General features: G+C 44.4%; 1 protein-coding gene across 3 annotated transcripts in view; it reads left to right on the top strand.

Annotated features, from left to right (window-relative positions):
- GCSAML (germinal center associated signaling and motility like) overlaps positions 1-11966 on the top strand; it is a 31221-nt gene extending 19255 nt beyond the window's left edge. For 2 of the 3 annotated variants that reach the window (XM_070414149.1, XM_070414148.1), the window contains one exon: positions 11376-11966. In XM_070414149.1, the coding sequence (XP_070270250.1) occupies positions 11376-11609 (234 nt within the window). In that variant the 3' untranslated portion in view covers positions 11610-11966. Of the gene's footprint in view, positions 1-10471; positions 10501-11375 lie in introns of all 3 variants that reach the window. The other variant, XM_070414151.1, reaches the window with a different exon arrangement.
- Positions 11967-16174: the final 4208 nt, after the last annotated feature.

The following is a 16174-nucleotide window of genomic DNA, read 5'->3' as shown; positions in this document are numbered from 1 at the left end:
AAAGAAATAATAATTTGGAAATATTGGGGGCCAGGCAGAAAGTCCAACACAAGGGGAAGAACTTCACTGGTGCCCAGGCCTTGCCAACTTTTTATTCAATTTTGGATACACATATAGCCCTTAGTCAGGCAGGCAATTCCGGTAACAGACAGACTATCTTAAAGGTCAGTAAATATTAGTAAAGATTTACTCTGAGACTATTTGGTCAGGAAATTGCTTGAGCTACCATTGTCTTGACTAAACAATCGGCCCTTGCCACGGCTCAAGGTTCACCAGTGTTCCGGGCTCCTTCTTTACATTTCTCTGATAGTGAAGACAATGGGTAGCTTCCAACAACCATCATCATCTCTTTAAATTGAATTTTTGCTGCTCTAATTGGGTGTTTTCTGCTACGTTGTCTTCCAAATTGCTGATTCAGTCTTTGGCTTCATCCACCCTACTGTTTATTCCTTTGTGTGTATTCTTTATTTCAGACATTGTATTCTTCATTTCTGACTGGTTCTTTTTGGGGTCCTTTTATGTCCTCTTCATGCTGTTGAAGTTCTCCCTACATTCCTTGCGCACTGGTTCTGTCTGTTCTGGGGCCTTTTGGGAGGGTCTCCAGTGCTGGTCAGTGTCTGTCACTCCCTGTGACAGGCCCTGAGCAACCTGTTTAAAAACTACCAGGGGAACCATTGCAGCTGAGATATCTCTCTGGGATCTCAGCCACCACCCATGGGAGCAAGGCCAGCCCTTTTCACGCCTCCACCCTTTCTACCACTCATCATGTGGTTTCCTCTGTAGATCCTTGGTTATAAGACTTCTGTTCAACTAGTCTTTGGTTGATTATTCAGGCTGATTGTTCTACAGTGGAACCTCGGTTCTTGAACTTAATTCATTCCAGAAAGCTGATTAAGAAGCGATTTGTTCAAAAACCAAATCATTTTTTTCCCCATTAGAAATAATGTAAATTGAATTAATCCATTCCAGACCCCCAAATGACTCCCTATTTTAACCTTTCTTGTATACAGTGCATGTCTAATGTACTGTTTAATCTATAAACACTTTAAAAAGCACATAAAATGGAAATGAAAATTTTACAAAAAGGAAATAAACTGTACAGTAAAAAAATGAAAATTTATGTACACACTAGAACTTACCCTTAATGTTGGGAGCTACTGATGGTTGAACATGGAGAAGTGGGATGGAGGGATGTTATTGTTTGGGAGAGGAGTCCCCTTCCATAAAAACATCAGGTAGATCTTTGTAGGGAGTGGCTCTAGGGTCAAGCCTCTGGCTGACCTGTGGCAGGGCCACAAACAAGTCCCGGCCTGGAGGGCAGAGCCCTCCTAGCATAATTAAGCCTGACCTTGTAGTCCTCCCTAATTCCTTCCTAAGTAGCTAATGGGCTGTGGGAGGTGCAGCAAGTGTAGCCAAAACAAGAACATTTGTATACATGTTAATCTACCCTTGTTTTAATCAGACTACAAAATAAAGCATCAGCTTGCAGCCTGGGTCTTTTGTGTCCTCATCCAGGCACGGGAGATCCACCGAGCCCCAGCTGTATTCTCTTGTCTGTCTTTTCTTTAATCCTTCACCGCCCCTCCTCAGGTTCACCTTTGGCCGTGCTGGCACAGCACAGCTCTTCTTCTGGGGTTCTTTCTCTCTTCTGTCTCTTTGCTCCACTAGAACTTGCTCCAGGCTCACTGGGCCTGTCTCACTAAAAACCTATCCAATGATTTTTGTTTTTGTCTGCATTTTAACACTTGCTTGGAGTGAAACACTGCATTGTCATTGAACAAGTTTATTGCATGGTTTGCTATTTCTTTCTCAATAAATATTTCTCAATAAATATTCACAGCACAATTTCCTGAGACATTAACAACATGAGGTTTAGTGGTAAACTGACTCATACTCATCTTTGTCACCTGAGAAGTTTTGTTCCCATTTTTTATGACTAATTTGGTCAGGAACCAAATTGTTTGAGATGGGAGACATTAGAAAATTGAAGTTTGACTGTATATTTTGGTTGTAATTCCAGTTTGCAAACGGAAAAGAAAAAAAAAGCTGGGGTAGCAATACTCATATCTGACAAAATAGATTTCAAAATAAAGGTAATCACAAGAGATAACAAAAGTCACTACATAATACTAAAGGGATCAATCAAACAAGAGGATATAACCCTAGTAAACATATAAGCACCCAATATAGGAGCACCTAAACATATCATTTTTAAAAACTTCTAGAGGACTTTAATGGAGAGATCGACAACAATAGTCATAGTAGGGGACTTTAACACTCCTCTGACTTCACTGGACAGATCTTCCAGACAAAAAATTAGCAAGGAAACAGTGACTCTAACGGACACACTGGATCAGATGGATTTAATTAACATTCATAGAACATTTTACACCAAAGCTGCAGAATATGCATTCTTCTCAAGTGCACATGGATCATTCTCAAAGATAGACCATATGTTAGTATACAAAACAAGTCTCAGATTACAAAGGAAATAATAAAGATTAGAGCAGAAATAAATGACATAGAGAGTAATAAATAAATAAATAAATAAATAAATAAATAAATAATCAATGAAACCAAGAGCTGGTTCTTTGAAAAGATAAACAAGATTGATGAACTATTAGCCAGACTCATCAAGAAACAAAGAGAAAGGACCCAAATTAAAAACAAAAGCAGAGACGTAGCAACTGACACCACAGAAATACAAAGGATTGTAAGAAAATACTATGAATAACTATTGACAACAAGCTGGACAATGTGGATGAAATGGACAAATTCCTAGAAAAATACAATCTCCCAAAACTGAATCAGGAAGAATCAGAAAACCAAAACTCCCAGCAAACAAAAGCTCTGGTCCAGATGGCTTCACAGGGGAGTTTTTCCAAGCATTCAAAGAAGAACGAACACCTGTACTTCTCAAACTATTCCAGAAAATCCAAGAGGAAGGAACGCTTCCAAGCTCTTTGTATGAGACCAGCATTATCCTAATTCCAAAACCAGATAAAGACACTACAAAGAAAGAGAAGTACAGGCCAATATCCCTGATGAACATAGATGCTAAAATCCTCAACAGAATATTAGCAAACCAAACCCAGCAATATATTAGAAATATCACAAACCATGACTAAGTGGGATTTATCCCAGGGATGTAAGGCTGGTACAGTATTCTCAAATCAATAAATATGATACATCACATAAACAAACTGAAAGACAAATATCACATGAGCATATCAATAGACACTGAAAAAGCATTCAACAAAATCCAACACCCATTTTTGATAAAATCGCTCAGCAAAGTAGAAATAGAGGGGTCATATTTCAACATAATAAAGGCCATATATGACAAATGTACAGCTAACATCATACTCAATGGGCGAAAACTAAAACTTTTTCCCCTAGGAACAGGAACAAGCCAGGGATGTCTGCTTTCACCAGTCCTTTTTGTTTTGTTTTTAAATTGATTTCAAAGAGGAAGGGAGAGGGAGAGGGAGAGGGAGAGATTGAAATATCAATGATGAGAATCACTGACCAGATGCCTCCTGTATGCCCCCTATTAGGGATTGAGCCCAAAACCCAGGCATGTGCCCTTGACTGGACTTAAACCTGGGATCCTTTAGTCCACAGGCTGATGCTCTATCCACTTAGCCAAAACGACTAGGGCTGTTTTCACCAGTCTTATTCAGCATAGTACTGGAAGTCCTAGCCACAGTGATCAGACAAGAAGAAGAAATAAAAGGCATCCAAATTGGAAAGGAGCAAGTAAAACTCTCATTATTCGCAGATGACATGATATGGTACTAGAAAACCCTAGATTTAATAAATTAATTCAGCAAAGAGAAACTTAACAAACAGTCCAATTTACCATTGCAACAAAAAAATTAATATATGTAGGAATAAACTTAACCAAGGAGTAAAAGACTTGTACCCAGAAAACTACAGGATGTTGAAAAAAGAGATAGAAGAAGATATAAACAACTGGAAGAATATACCATGTTCATGGATTGGTAGAATCAACATAATTAAAATGTCCATACTACCCAAAGCAATCTACAGATTCAAAGCAACTTAACAAAAGGAAGTCAAACAATCCAGTTAGAAAATGTGCAAAGGACCTAAATAGCTACTTCTCCAAAGGGGACATACAGATGGCCAAGAGGCATCCTGCTCTGACGCTGCACGAAGCTGGCCACTTGCTGTGCTGGCTCTGGGCTTCTTTGGAGGGACTCTTTTGTAAGCCAATGTCAGACTGCTGTCTGTGCCTGGCTCTCAGTCACCTGTGTGAAGCTACAAGGGATCCACAGTTTGTGGCTTCCTCTGCTGGGCTCGGCTGTGCACGGGAAGGACCAAGCTGCGCTCTAAGGCCAGCTTTTGCTAGCACAGGGCTTAGAGGTCTGGCAGCAAGTGTCCCAAGGCACCCAGGGTCTACCCCACTGCCTGGGCCTGCTGCCTGGCTTTTAGGCTTAGTCACTGAAAAGGCTCACCACTGAAAGGCCCTCTGGTCCAATCAGGAGGATGGGGCTATTGGGTCTCCCACGAGGGGGAGGTGTTTTCAGCTCCAGGGAAGATGGTGAGTGTGAGCCCTTGCCCCAGAGTCACACCTCTGCCTCTGTCTCGGATTTTTCCCGACCTTGCGAGCAGGGCCCCTAGGAGTCAGTGGGTGGGGCCGCTGGAGCCCAGAAGTTGGGAGGGTGTTCTTATTGGATTTCCCATGAGAGGGAAACACCAATCAGGTTCATGGGAAATTGGAGGGAATGACCTAATCCCACAGCTGGTCACTGACACCCCCTGAGTCTGCCCAGACTGCTGCGTCCCAGCCGGTGCCACTGACTCCTCAGCAGGGTTACTATTGCTCTGTGGGTGAGCAGGATTCCAGAGGGTGGGTTACTGCTTTTCCCCAGGCTGGTACTGCGCAGAGAGGACCTCTCTGCCCCAGAAAGATGGCTGCTGCGGTCCTGGAGGATGATGACTCAGAACAGGGGTCCTGGTGGCTGCCCCCCCCCTCCCCCCGTCTCCCAGAGCCACAGCCCCAGATTCTCCTCAGGTGACAGACGTGAGTCACCTGAGCCCAGGGTGAGTGGCTGCGAACAAAATTTTGTGAGTTGGCCCTTTGAGAGGGTGCCCTTGTCTCAAAGGGGCTGCACCTCTCCTTGGCATTCAGAAACCCTGCCACCTTTTACAGCTGGATGCTCTATGGGCACCTGTTCCCAGCTCTGTTGCTCTGGGCTGGGGAGCCTGGCTTGGTGTTTAGCCTTCATGCCTCTCAGGGGAACCTCTTGCTGCTGAGATATCCCTCCATAACCAGCCCTGGCACATCTCCACCCTGCCTACCATCCTCGAGGTGGCTTCTTCCGTCCGTCCTTGTTTAAAAGCCTCCTCAGCCCAGCCAGTGGTTGAGCGTCAACCTATGAACCAGGAGGTCACGGTTCATTCCCAGTCAGAGCCCATGCCCGGGGTACAGGCTCAATCCCCAGTGTGGCGCGAACAGGAGGCAGCCAATCAATGACTCTCTCTCATCGTTGATGTTTCTATCTCTTCTTCGCCCTTCCTCTCTGAAATCAATAAAAATATATTTTAAAAAATAAAAGTAAATAACTTCCCTTTTCAGATAGTCTTTAGTTAGTAATTCAGGGTGATTGTTCCCCAATTGAGTTGTATTTCCGGTTTGGTTCTGGGAGGAGCTGAGAGCCAGATCCACCGACTCCACCACATCTTTACACTACGGTGTCGGGTGAATTTCCCGCCAAAATATAAGATGGCGGTTCGCATACGCAGGTAGGTATCTTTGTGAACGGCAAACAAACAAATATTTGGTAATACGCAGTTACAATCGGCCCGAGTTTACACGTTTCCCGCACTCCACCGCAAATCTATATGAACGGAGTTAAGACGGCTCCCTCGGAGTACGCACAATTCACGCGAGCCTACTTAACTCGTTTCCCGCAATCCAAGTGTTTAAAGCGCCAGTGTCTGCTAGTTCTGCGCTGTGGATTTTACCAAAGTTCTTTGCCATATATATCAACTTTGAGGCAAGTTACTTATATTCTTTAAATTTTGGTTTCTTCATATGGAAAATCATCTTAAAATTAAAAAATACTACAACTTTAGATTCTGGTTGTGAAAATAACATTTAAAAATCAATGTCTACTTATTAGAACTATGCCTTATTTATTGAATCACAACTTTAAAGGCATGAATGCATCATATTCTCTGCTTATGTACTCCAGAAGCAATTGGATCACAGGTCAGTGTCTACATTCCGCATTCTTTTTGTAATGGCCTGTTTAAGCAGTCTTTTAGGCTGGCCTCTCCCATCCCGGTGACCACAGGTAAACTTTAATAAACCTTTTGCCACGCATATCATGGACCATTTTTGTCCATATATTAACACTCATGGCACCCTTTCTGCCTCTAAACCAAACCAGGTGATATAACTAAGACCAGATTCTCACACTTTGGGGAGTGTGTTGCTTTTAACAATTCCTGATACCAACTGTTGAAGTCAATCACAATTATTATTTTTTTAAATTAAATTTTTATTGTTCAGATTACATTTGCTCCTCTTCCCCCCCCCCCATAACTCCCCTCCTTCCAGTTCCCGCCCCACCCTCCACCCTCACTCCCCACCCACTGTCCTCATCCATAGGTGCACGATTTTTGTCCAGTCTCTTCCGGCATCTCCCATTCCCCTTTCCCCCCCAAGAATAGTCAGTCCATTCCCTTTCTATGTCCCTGATTCATTATAATCACCAGTTCATTCTGTACATCAGATTATTTATTCACTTGATTCTTAGATTCACTTGTTGATAGATGCATGTTTGTTGTTCACAATTTGTATCTTTACCTTTTTCTTCTTCCTCTTCTTAAAGGATACCTTTCAGTATTTCGTCTAATACTGGTTTAGTGGTGATGAACTCCTTTAGCTTTTCCTTATCTGTGAAGCTCTTTATCTGACCTTCAATTCTGAATGATAGCTTTGCTGGATAAAGTAATCTTGGTTGTAGGTTCTTGGTATTCAGCACTTTGAATATTTCTTGCCATTCCCTTCTGGCCTGCAAAGTTTCTGTTGAGAAATCAGCTGACAGTCGTATGGGTATTCCCTTGTAGGTAATTGAGTCTCTTTCTCTTGCTGCTTTTAAGATTCTCTCTTTGTCTTTTGCTCTTGGCCTTTTAATGATGATGTGTCTTGGTGTGGTCCTCTTTGGATTCCTTTTGTTTGGGGTTCTCTGCGCTTCTTGGACCTGTAAGTCCATTTCTTTCACCAGGTGGGGGAAGTTTTCTGCCATTATTTCTTCAAATAGGTTTTCAATATCTTGCTGTCTCTCATCTTCTGGCACCCCTATAATTCTGATATTAGTGTGCTTGAAGCTGTCCCAGAGGCTCCTTACACTATCTTCACACTTTCGGATTCTTTTTTCATTTTACTTTTCCAGTTGGGTGTTTTTTGCTTCTTCGAATTTCAAATCTTTGGTTTGATTCTTGTGCTCCTCTGGTCTGCTATTGGGTGTCTGTATAATATTCTTTATTTCAGTCCGTGTATGCTTACTTTCTAATTTCTTTATCGTAGCATCGAGGGTCTCATTAGTTTTCGTGAGGCTCTGCTCAAGTTTATTGCAAGCCCTCAAAATTGCGATTTTTAGCTCCATATCCTCCATTTCTGTCATGTTTTTTTGTCTCCGCATCTTTTATGCTTTCTTGGTGCACCCCCTTGTGGTCTTTGTGCGCAGTCTTGTTCTAGTTAAGCCTTAATTGTTGTAGTTAATACTAGAGGGATTTGACCACCAGGCCGACTGGCTGTGAGAATCAGCTGTGGGAAAACTTCTGTCCTCTGGGGAGGTGCTAATCTAGCCTTTGCCTGAGGCGATCTGGCAAATGGCTCTGCGCAGGGCTTGGGCGGGGCGGGATCAACAGGGCGGGGGGAGGGAGCAGCTATGGCTGCTCTCAGTCCGTCCCCAGGAGCTCTGCCTCTCTGTCCCAGCAACCGCTGCAAACCTCGGAGGGACCGTAGCCAGACAGTCCCGCTTCTCCCGTTTGAGTCTGGGTCCCTAGAGACTCGCCCGGATCTGTAGCCCAGAGTCTGAGACTCCCTCCTGATTGAAAACGACAACCGCGCCCTCAGCCACCAGCCCGCTTTGCGTGCGCACCACCGCACCACCGTACCTTTAAATTTTCCACACTGCGCCTCCTCTGAGCTTCGTAATGCTGTTGTTTTTCCTTCTAGTTGAAGAGTCTCTCCTCAGCCAGCCTTCCTGTGGTTCTGGTTGATGTCCGTTCCGTCTTTTAGTTGTATTTTTTAAGTGGTTGTTTGCGGCAGCGGTCTCCGGTGTTTACCTATGCCGCCATCTTCGATTCTCTCAGTCAATCACAATTATTGAATTGAATTGCAGAGTAGCCTCTGTAGTGTACTAAGGTCTTAAAAATCACAACAGGGCTACCACATTTACAAAAACAAAAAAACAAAACAAAAAAACACACACAGCAAGAGAAATTAGCATTTCAGAAAACAACATGGTGCTCTCTAATGTATTATCTCATGGCCTTGAGGAAAGAAAGGCTTTCCTTGTCATTTTATGGGATATTGTCAGAAAGATAATAAGGTTACATTAACATATTCACTTTAATATTCTTATACTCTTAAATCTTTAGATATATTCATGTTTTTTAAATAAAACAGAATACATGTGCGGTAGGCAGAATAAAAGCCCCAAAAGATGTGCGTTTGAATCTGCTTTAAAAAAATATGACAAAGGGGACATTGAGGATGTGATGACATTAAGGGTGTGAAGGTGGGTGGAGCACCCTGGATTACCCAGGTGAGCAGCGGGTAAACACAAAGTTCCGTACAAGGTGGAAGACAGATGCAGAAGAGACGGTGCCAGGGCGGCGCGGTGGGAGAAGGATCTGAACTGCCGTTGCTGGCCTTAGGTCGCTAGCACAGGGAGGCAGGATCCGAGGAATGAGTGCAACCTCTAGAAGCTGGAAAAGACGAAGAAATAGAGTCTCCCCTTTTCAGTTGAGGAAGAAAGAACTTCATTATCCAAGACCAGAGGGAGCACTTCACCTGACAAGAGAGACTTGTTGGAGGCTGGCGTCCAGCTTCACTGCAGTCCTCAGACCTCTCAGTTGTTCTCGTTCTGATTCTAAGGATCGTATTTCCCCCCAATCAATGCCCTAACTTCAGATAAGAAGTCTACTCAGAAGGTTAATTCAACTGACCTTTAGCTTCGTAATGGCAAATTCCATGTTTTTAATCAGAGACTAACTATGCTTGTTTCTAAACATTTTAACATCTTCAGCACCAACCGTGGGACCATTGGTCCTTGATTTTCTGATGCCTATCACACTGACACTTGCTCCTCCAAACTGCTGTCTCTAATGCTACAACTGAATTCTATTTCTAGGCTACATAATTTCCTCAGTGTATGATTATAAAACACTATTAAAGTCAAAACATAGTTGTTTAATTAAATTATTGCATTTATGAAGATAGGTGGTTTTATGGATATAGGTAGCATTTTATATTTGAAAGCTCTGCATTGAACATGACTTTTTATTTGTGCAGAATGATTAGTTATTAGAAATTATTAACATACTAGAGGCCCAATGCATGAACTTCATGCAAGAGTGGGCCTTCCTTTCCCCAGCTGCTGGCACCGGCTTCCCTCTGGCACTCGGGACCCAGGCTTCCCTCGCAGCCCCGGCTTCGTCTGGAAGGTTGTCCAGAAGGTCGTCTAGAAGAGTTCCAGGTTCAATTCCAGTCAAGGGCATATACCACAGTTGCAGGCTCTTCCCCGGCCCTGGTCAGGCTCATGCAGGAGGCAACCAATCGATGTGCTTCTCTCACATTGATATTTCTCTCTGTCTTTTCCTCTCTCTTCCCTTCTCTCCAAAAATCAATGGAAAAATATCCTCAGGTGAGGATTAAAAAATATATATGTAGTGGTAGAAAAGAAAAAAAAGAGGAAAAAGAAAAAATATACTACAGTGGATATCAGATTAACATATGTATAAATTGCTTCAGTATTCATATATGTAATCAACCTTCGTATTTAATCTGAAGAACTCACTCTTGTTTCAGTACCTATCTCTATAATGATTATTCATCTTAAAAATATGATTTTCCTGTGATGCTTTTATGGAAGTTATATCTTAAATTTGTAACTATAATCATTCTTCCTTCATACTTGCCATACTCTGTTTTCATAGCATGTTTGTGGGCAAAATTGTGTTACCCGCTTCCAAATTCCACTGTTCTCCAGCAGCTTTGGTGTGTACCATTTACACAGAAACGGCATTGATGCTGCTTCAGAACATATGTTCTTCCATGATCTTGTCCCAGAGCCTTGAAAGGCTCAATGTCAGGTGGGCCTCTTTACAGCTTACCGCTGCATTCTACCCTTGTCACCACTCCTCAACCCCAAACTGTGATGTCCAACATTCTTAGGTCGGTTTCTTTTTATGTTTTATCCTCTAGGTAATGAAGTTTTATCCACCTCTAATCAGGTAATAAAAATATTACATTTGTCTGATAAATGTCAAAATCCAGATGCCTTTATATAAGCATAGCTGTAGATCTTCCTTTACTTGAAATTTCTAAATGCATTGATCAATATCTTTCAAATTTTAAATAATATTCTTGAGAATTTTAATGCAGAAACAAAAATAAATTTAAAAAATTTTAAATGCTTTAACTTAGATGACTGGAAAGTTCTTGTTATAATTCTACTGAAGTCTTATTTTAATTTTCAAAACTAATATAACAAAAATAAGTTAATCAAGTAAATACACATATATAATCTGACCACTCTAAAACATCCATTCTTTTTAGCTTTCCACATTTGTTTCCAATCTTTATGTCCATGAATTAACATTTATATTTACAAACATGGTGGATAGCAACAGGCACATAAAAGAGTTTATTCCTTTTAATTCTACATCACAAGCATTATTAACTTTATTATGAAGTATCTTAATTTTTAAATTTTTCTTTCATAGTCTATGCAATTGAAAGTTTATTTAAAAATCTAAATTTTATTAATTGTATTTTATCTTATAAATATTTATAGTTATGCAACTTGATCCATTACTTGCTGAGTGTTGATTGTTGCATATACGCTATCTCCACATGTGTGATAAAGGAGGGATAGCGGTGTGCTTCCTTTGTCTTTTATTGTGTGAGGTGAGGTGAAAGCAGAGTGGGTGGTAACTGAGAGCACAATCCGCGTCGCTCAGTGAGGTCTCTAAGACATCAGGGCCTGAAGCCTTGGACACCTGAAGTGTAAGGTCTTCATCAGAGAAGAAAAGAGGAGGGTGAGAGGCTGAGTTCAAATCTGGTGGATGGCTGGATCCTTGATTTCTTTCTTCTTTGTGCCTGGCAGGAGAATGAGGACGGCGGTGGTTCCGAAGAAGTGTGCTACACAGTCATTCGTCCCCGCTCTCATCACAAGCCCTCCTTGAGTTCCAATGACAACGGCTATGAGAACATTGACTCCATCACAAAGAGAGTGAAATCGTTTAAAGAAGAAACAGAATATGCCCTCCTCAGGACGTGCATCACCAGGCGTTCGCCCTGCACCCCGGAGCATGATTATGAACTTGTGCTTCCCCACTAGACACTTCATGCCTCTTCGTCTTTCAGTAACGAAGATGGCACAGAGTGATACCTCTGCGGAAGTCTCTCTCTCAACAGTTCATAAAACATTCATGTCTGTCCTGAGTTTAGAAATGATGTCCTTTTAATATATTGCCTTGGGAAACTCTTAAACATGGTATCTCTGTGATTTGTATGAAGCCGTATACTTTGGCATAATGATATAAAGTATTCTACATCTCTTTGTTTGTAAGGTTTGAAGATATGGAGGTGGTGGGGAAACCTTCCTAGGACAATAAACATCCACAAATATACGACCTAAAACATTCAATTCCAGCCATGCTCTCCAAATTTCAAACGCCGATATTTTCCTTTCTAATCATGCATTTTAGTTTTGATGTATAAACTACTCAATAAACTTTTAAAATGTAAGACTAGTGATGAGACCCTTTATAACCTGATATTTACTTCAATTTTGTCTTTTGTATGTATTTTAACTTTTACTTGTGATAGTGTTTTAAGAATCAAGGTATTAATATTAGATTTTCTGAGAGGAGAAGCTGAGTACGCCATCTAGACTAATAAAAGAGAAACATGGTAATTAGCGTATGACTGTTACCCTTCCCATTGGCTAATCAGCATATCCTTATGCAAATTAACTGTCAGCCAAGATGGCGGCTGACAGCCATGCACTGAAGTGAACAGGGAGGCTTGCTTGCTCCAGTGACGGCAGACTCCAATGTTCCCCGCCTGAGTTGCCGGCCCCTCAGCTGCAACTCTAAGCAACTATGTTGCAAATATAGAAGCTAAACAAAACCCCAGAAACCGGCTTTCAGTCAGCTGGGCTTCAGCCAGCTGGACTGCAACATTGTATCAAATGCAGAAGGTAAAGGCCAGAAACCTGCTTTCAGCAGCGAGGCCTCAGAGCTAAAGCTGGCCCAGAATAAAAAAAAAAAGAAAAAAAGGAGCAGTTGGGAGCTTCAGTCACCCACCAGCCTGAAAACGGCCCTCAGCCCCTCAGCCAGCCTGGCCAGGAACCCCAGTGGGGACCCCCACCCTGATCCAGGACACCCTTCAGGGCAAACCAGCCAGCCCCCACCCATGCACCAGGCCTCTTTTCTATATAGTAAAAGGGCAACATGCCTCCTGGCACCGGGATCAGCGGAGGCGCGAGGCCTCCCGGCACAGGGATCAGCGTGACAGGGGGCAGCGCCCAAACCCCCTGATCGCCCTGCGGCTCTGTGTGTGACAGGGGGCGGGGCCACAACCTCCCTATCCGCCCTGCTCTGTTCGTGACAGGGGAAGGCGCCCCAACCCCCTGATCGCCCTGTGGCTCTGTGTTTGACAGGCTGCGGCACACCAACCCCCTGATCAGCCCTGCTCTGTGTGTGACAGGGTGTGGCGCCCCAACCTCCCTCCACTGGCCTTGCTCTGTATGTAACGGGGTAGAGCCATAACCTCCCCATTGGCCCTGCCCTGAGTGTGACAGGGTGCAGCGCCCCAACCTCCTGATCTGCCCTGCTCTGTGTGTGACAGGGCGCAGTGCCCCAACTCCCCTATTGGCCCTACTCTGTGAGTGACAGGGGGGAGCTCCTCAACCCCCTGATCAGCCCTGCTCTGTGCATGACAGGGGGCAGCGCCCCAACCCCCTGATCCACCCTGCTCTGTGTGTGACAGGGGGCGGTGCCCCAACTTCCCTATCGGCCCTACTCTGTGCATGACAGGGGGGAGCTCCTCAACCCCCTGATGGGCCCTGCTCTGTGCGTGACAGGGGGGAGCTCCCCAACCCCCTGATGGACCCTGCTCTGTGTGTAACAGGGTACGGATTCCCAACCCCCTGATCGACCCTGCTCTGTGAGTGACAGGGGGCAGCGCCCCAACCCCCTGATCGGCCCTGCTCTGTGCGTGACAGGGGGTGGCGCCGCAACCTCCCCATCGACCCTGCCTTGAGTGTGACAAGGGGCGGTGCCCCAACACCCCAATCGGCCCTACCCTGAGCGTGACTGAGGGTGGCATCGCAACCTCCCGATCCGCCCTGCTCTGTGCATGACAGGGGGCGGTGCCCCAACTCCCCAATCGGCCCTGCTCTGAGCCTGACCAGGGGCTGCACCTAGGGATTGAACGTGCCCTCTGCCACCCGGGAGCAGGCCTAAGCCAGCAGGTTGTTATCTCCCGAGGGGTCCCAGACTGTGAGAGGGCACAGGCTGGGCTGGGGGACCCCCCCCCCCCCCACCGAGTGCACAAATTTTTGTGCACCAGGCCTCTAGTTAATTATAAAAGAAGAAACGCATCAGGCATAGTTACCCATTGTCTTCCTTTCCAATAGTAAATAGGATGATTTTGTTCAAATATTAGCAAAAAAACAAAAGTAAACCTGTGCTGACAGCTCTGTTCACAACATACTAGGTGTTTACCTATGATTAGTAGGTAATGAATAATGAATGGGCTCTGATTTTAAATTTCAGGTACACCAATAAATAATCCATCCATTTTCATTTTCATTCCCAAGGAATTTTTAAATGATGCCAACGTCCTAATCACAACACAAAGGCTATAATTGGCAAAGCCCTGACATCCTTGTGGATAACTATCCTCCGTTTTTTTTCAAGCTAATGAAATATTTTATTGTGCATAATAAAAGTGATATATTTAAAATAACATTTCCAGACCCAGACATCTGCAGGAGTGTGTGAGGAAAAATTCCACTGGAGTATAAGTGGAACTCGATTGATAAAACCATAATCCAATCCACTCTCCAATCCGGGACCCCTTGGGGGATGTCCAACTGCTGGTTTAGGCTTGATCCTGAGGATTGGGCCTAAACCGGCAGTCGGACATCCTTCACACAATCCGGAACTGCTGGCTCTTAACTGCTCACCTGCCTGCCTGCCTGAATGCCCCTACTGGCTCCCCGCCAGCCTGATCACCCCTGGTCGCCCCCAACTGCCCCTCCCACTGGCCTCCCAATGGTCCCCCCCCTGCCAGCCTGGTCTCCCCTCACTGGCCCCACTGCTGGCCTGGTCACCCCCAACTGCCCCCACTACTGCCTGGTCGCCCCCAACTGCCCCTCCCACTGGCCTCCCAATGGTCCCCCTCCTGCCAGCCTGGTCACCCCCAACTGCCCCCACTACTGCCTGGTTGCCCCCAACTGCCCCCCCTCCTGGCTTGGTCGCCCCTCACTGCCCCCCTCTGCCAGCCTGGTCGCCCCACACAGCCTGCCCTTCAGTCATTTGGTCGTCCCTCACTAACCCCCCTGCTGGCCTGGTTGCCCCACTCAGCCTGTTCGGTCGTCCATTTGGTCATTCGTTCTGTTGCGATGGCCCCTGGCTCTTTATATATATAGATTACAGTTTGCCTTGTTATAATACACTAGAGACCTGGTACATGGATTTGTGCACCAGTGAGGTCCCTTAGCCTGTCCTGCACCCTCTCGCAACCCGGTACGGGCTGAAGCTGGCAGTCCAACATCCCCTGAGGGATGTAGTAGTGCGGGAAGCTTCAGGCAGCTTGGGAGGAGCCAGTGCCGCTCTGGTCATCCCAGCCCCACTGTGCCTGTGGCCACTGCTGCTTGGTAAGCTCACTGAGCGGCGCTCCTGCTGTGGAAGCACACTGACCACCAGGGGGCAGCTCCTGCATTGAGGGCTTGCCCCCTGGTGGTCAATGTGCATGATGGTGACCAGTAGACTGTTCGGTATTCGGTCCTTCAGTCTCTTTGTTGCTCGGTCACTCTGGCTTTTATATATATAGATCTGTGGCTTCATGATAAAATTAACTCAAGCTAATTTGCATAACACAAGAAAATGCATTTCTGAAATAAGTCTTTCATTTAATTTTAGAATCTCAAAATAGCATTAGCCCTTGGCATTGCTTTAAAAAAAGGTTCATTAAACACTAAACTAACTAAATAACTTGCTTGAAAGCTTTAAACACAGTTGGTATAGAAAATGCTTTCCCTCTCATCTCAATCTTACATATTTGGAGGAGGTAAGGGGGAAAGGCAGACAATTTCTTTAGCAGCATCTACAGCTAATCCATCGAACACCTTAAACTGGAAAGCCCATGACTGACCCCATTAAAAAGAACTGGGCAAATATCAGAAGTTACACACTTCACAAACCAAAAGACAATAATTTTAGGTTTATGGTAGTTCAAAAACTTTTAACATTAAACTAGAGGAATCATCTCTTCATTGTAAGAAAGGCATAACAGAAAGTGAAAGACATTTAAACTAAACTGATTTTCAATCCTCTTTGAACAAAAGAAATGAAAAATAATGGCTGACTAGCTAAGCTTCATGCTCTAACCAAACTAATTACAGTGATCTTTAAATGTCAATAGCCCACCTGACTGGGTAGCTTGATAGTTCAATAATTTTGCAATAATGTTTTTAAAAACACAAAGAGCCCTGGCTGGTTTGGCTCAGTGGATAGAGTGTCAGCCTGTGGACTGAAGGGTCCCGGGTTCGATTCCAGCAAGTGGCACATGCCCAGGTTGCTGGATGCTCAGTAGGGGGCATGCAGGAGGCAGCTTATCAATGATTCTCTCTCATCATTGATGTTTCTCTCTCACTCTCCCACTCCCTTCCTG

The sequence above is a fragment of the Myotis yumanensis genome, unplaced genomic scaffold (assembly GCF_028538775.1).
Source record: "Myotis yumanensis isolate MYYU_CA2020_CCGP unplaced genomic scaffold, mMyoYum1.0.hap1 SCAF_5, whole genome shotgun sequence".
Lineage (NCBI taxonomy): Eukaryota > Metazoa > Chordata > Mammalia > Chiroptera > Vespertilionidae > Myotis > Myotis yumanensis.
Note: the sequence above shows the minus strand (reverse complement) of the source record. Positions and strands in the feature narration are given on the sequence as shown.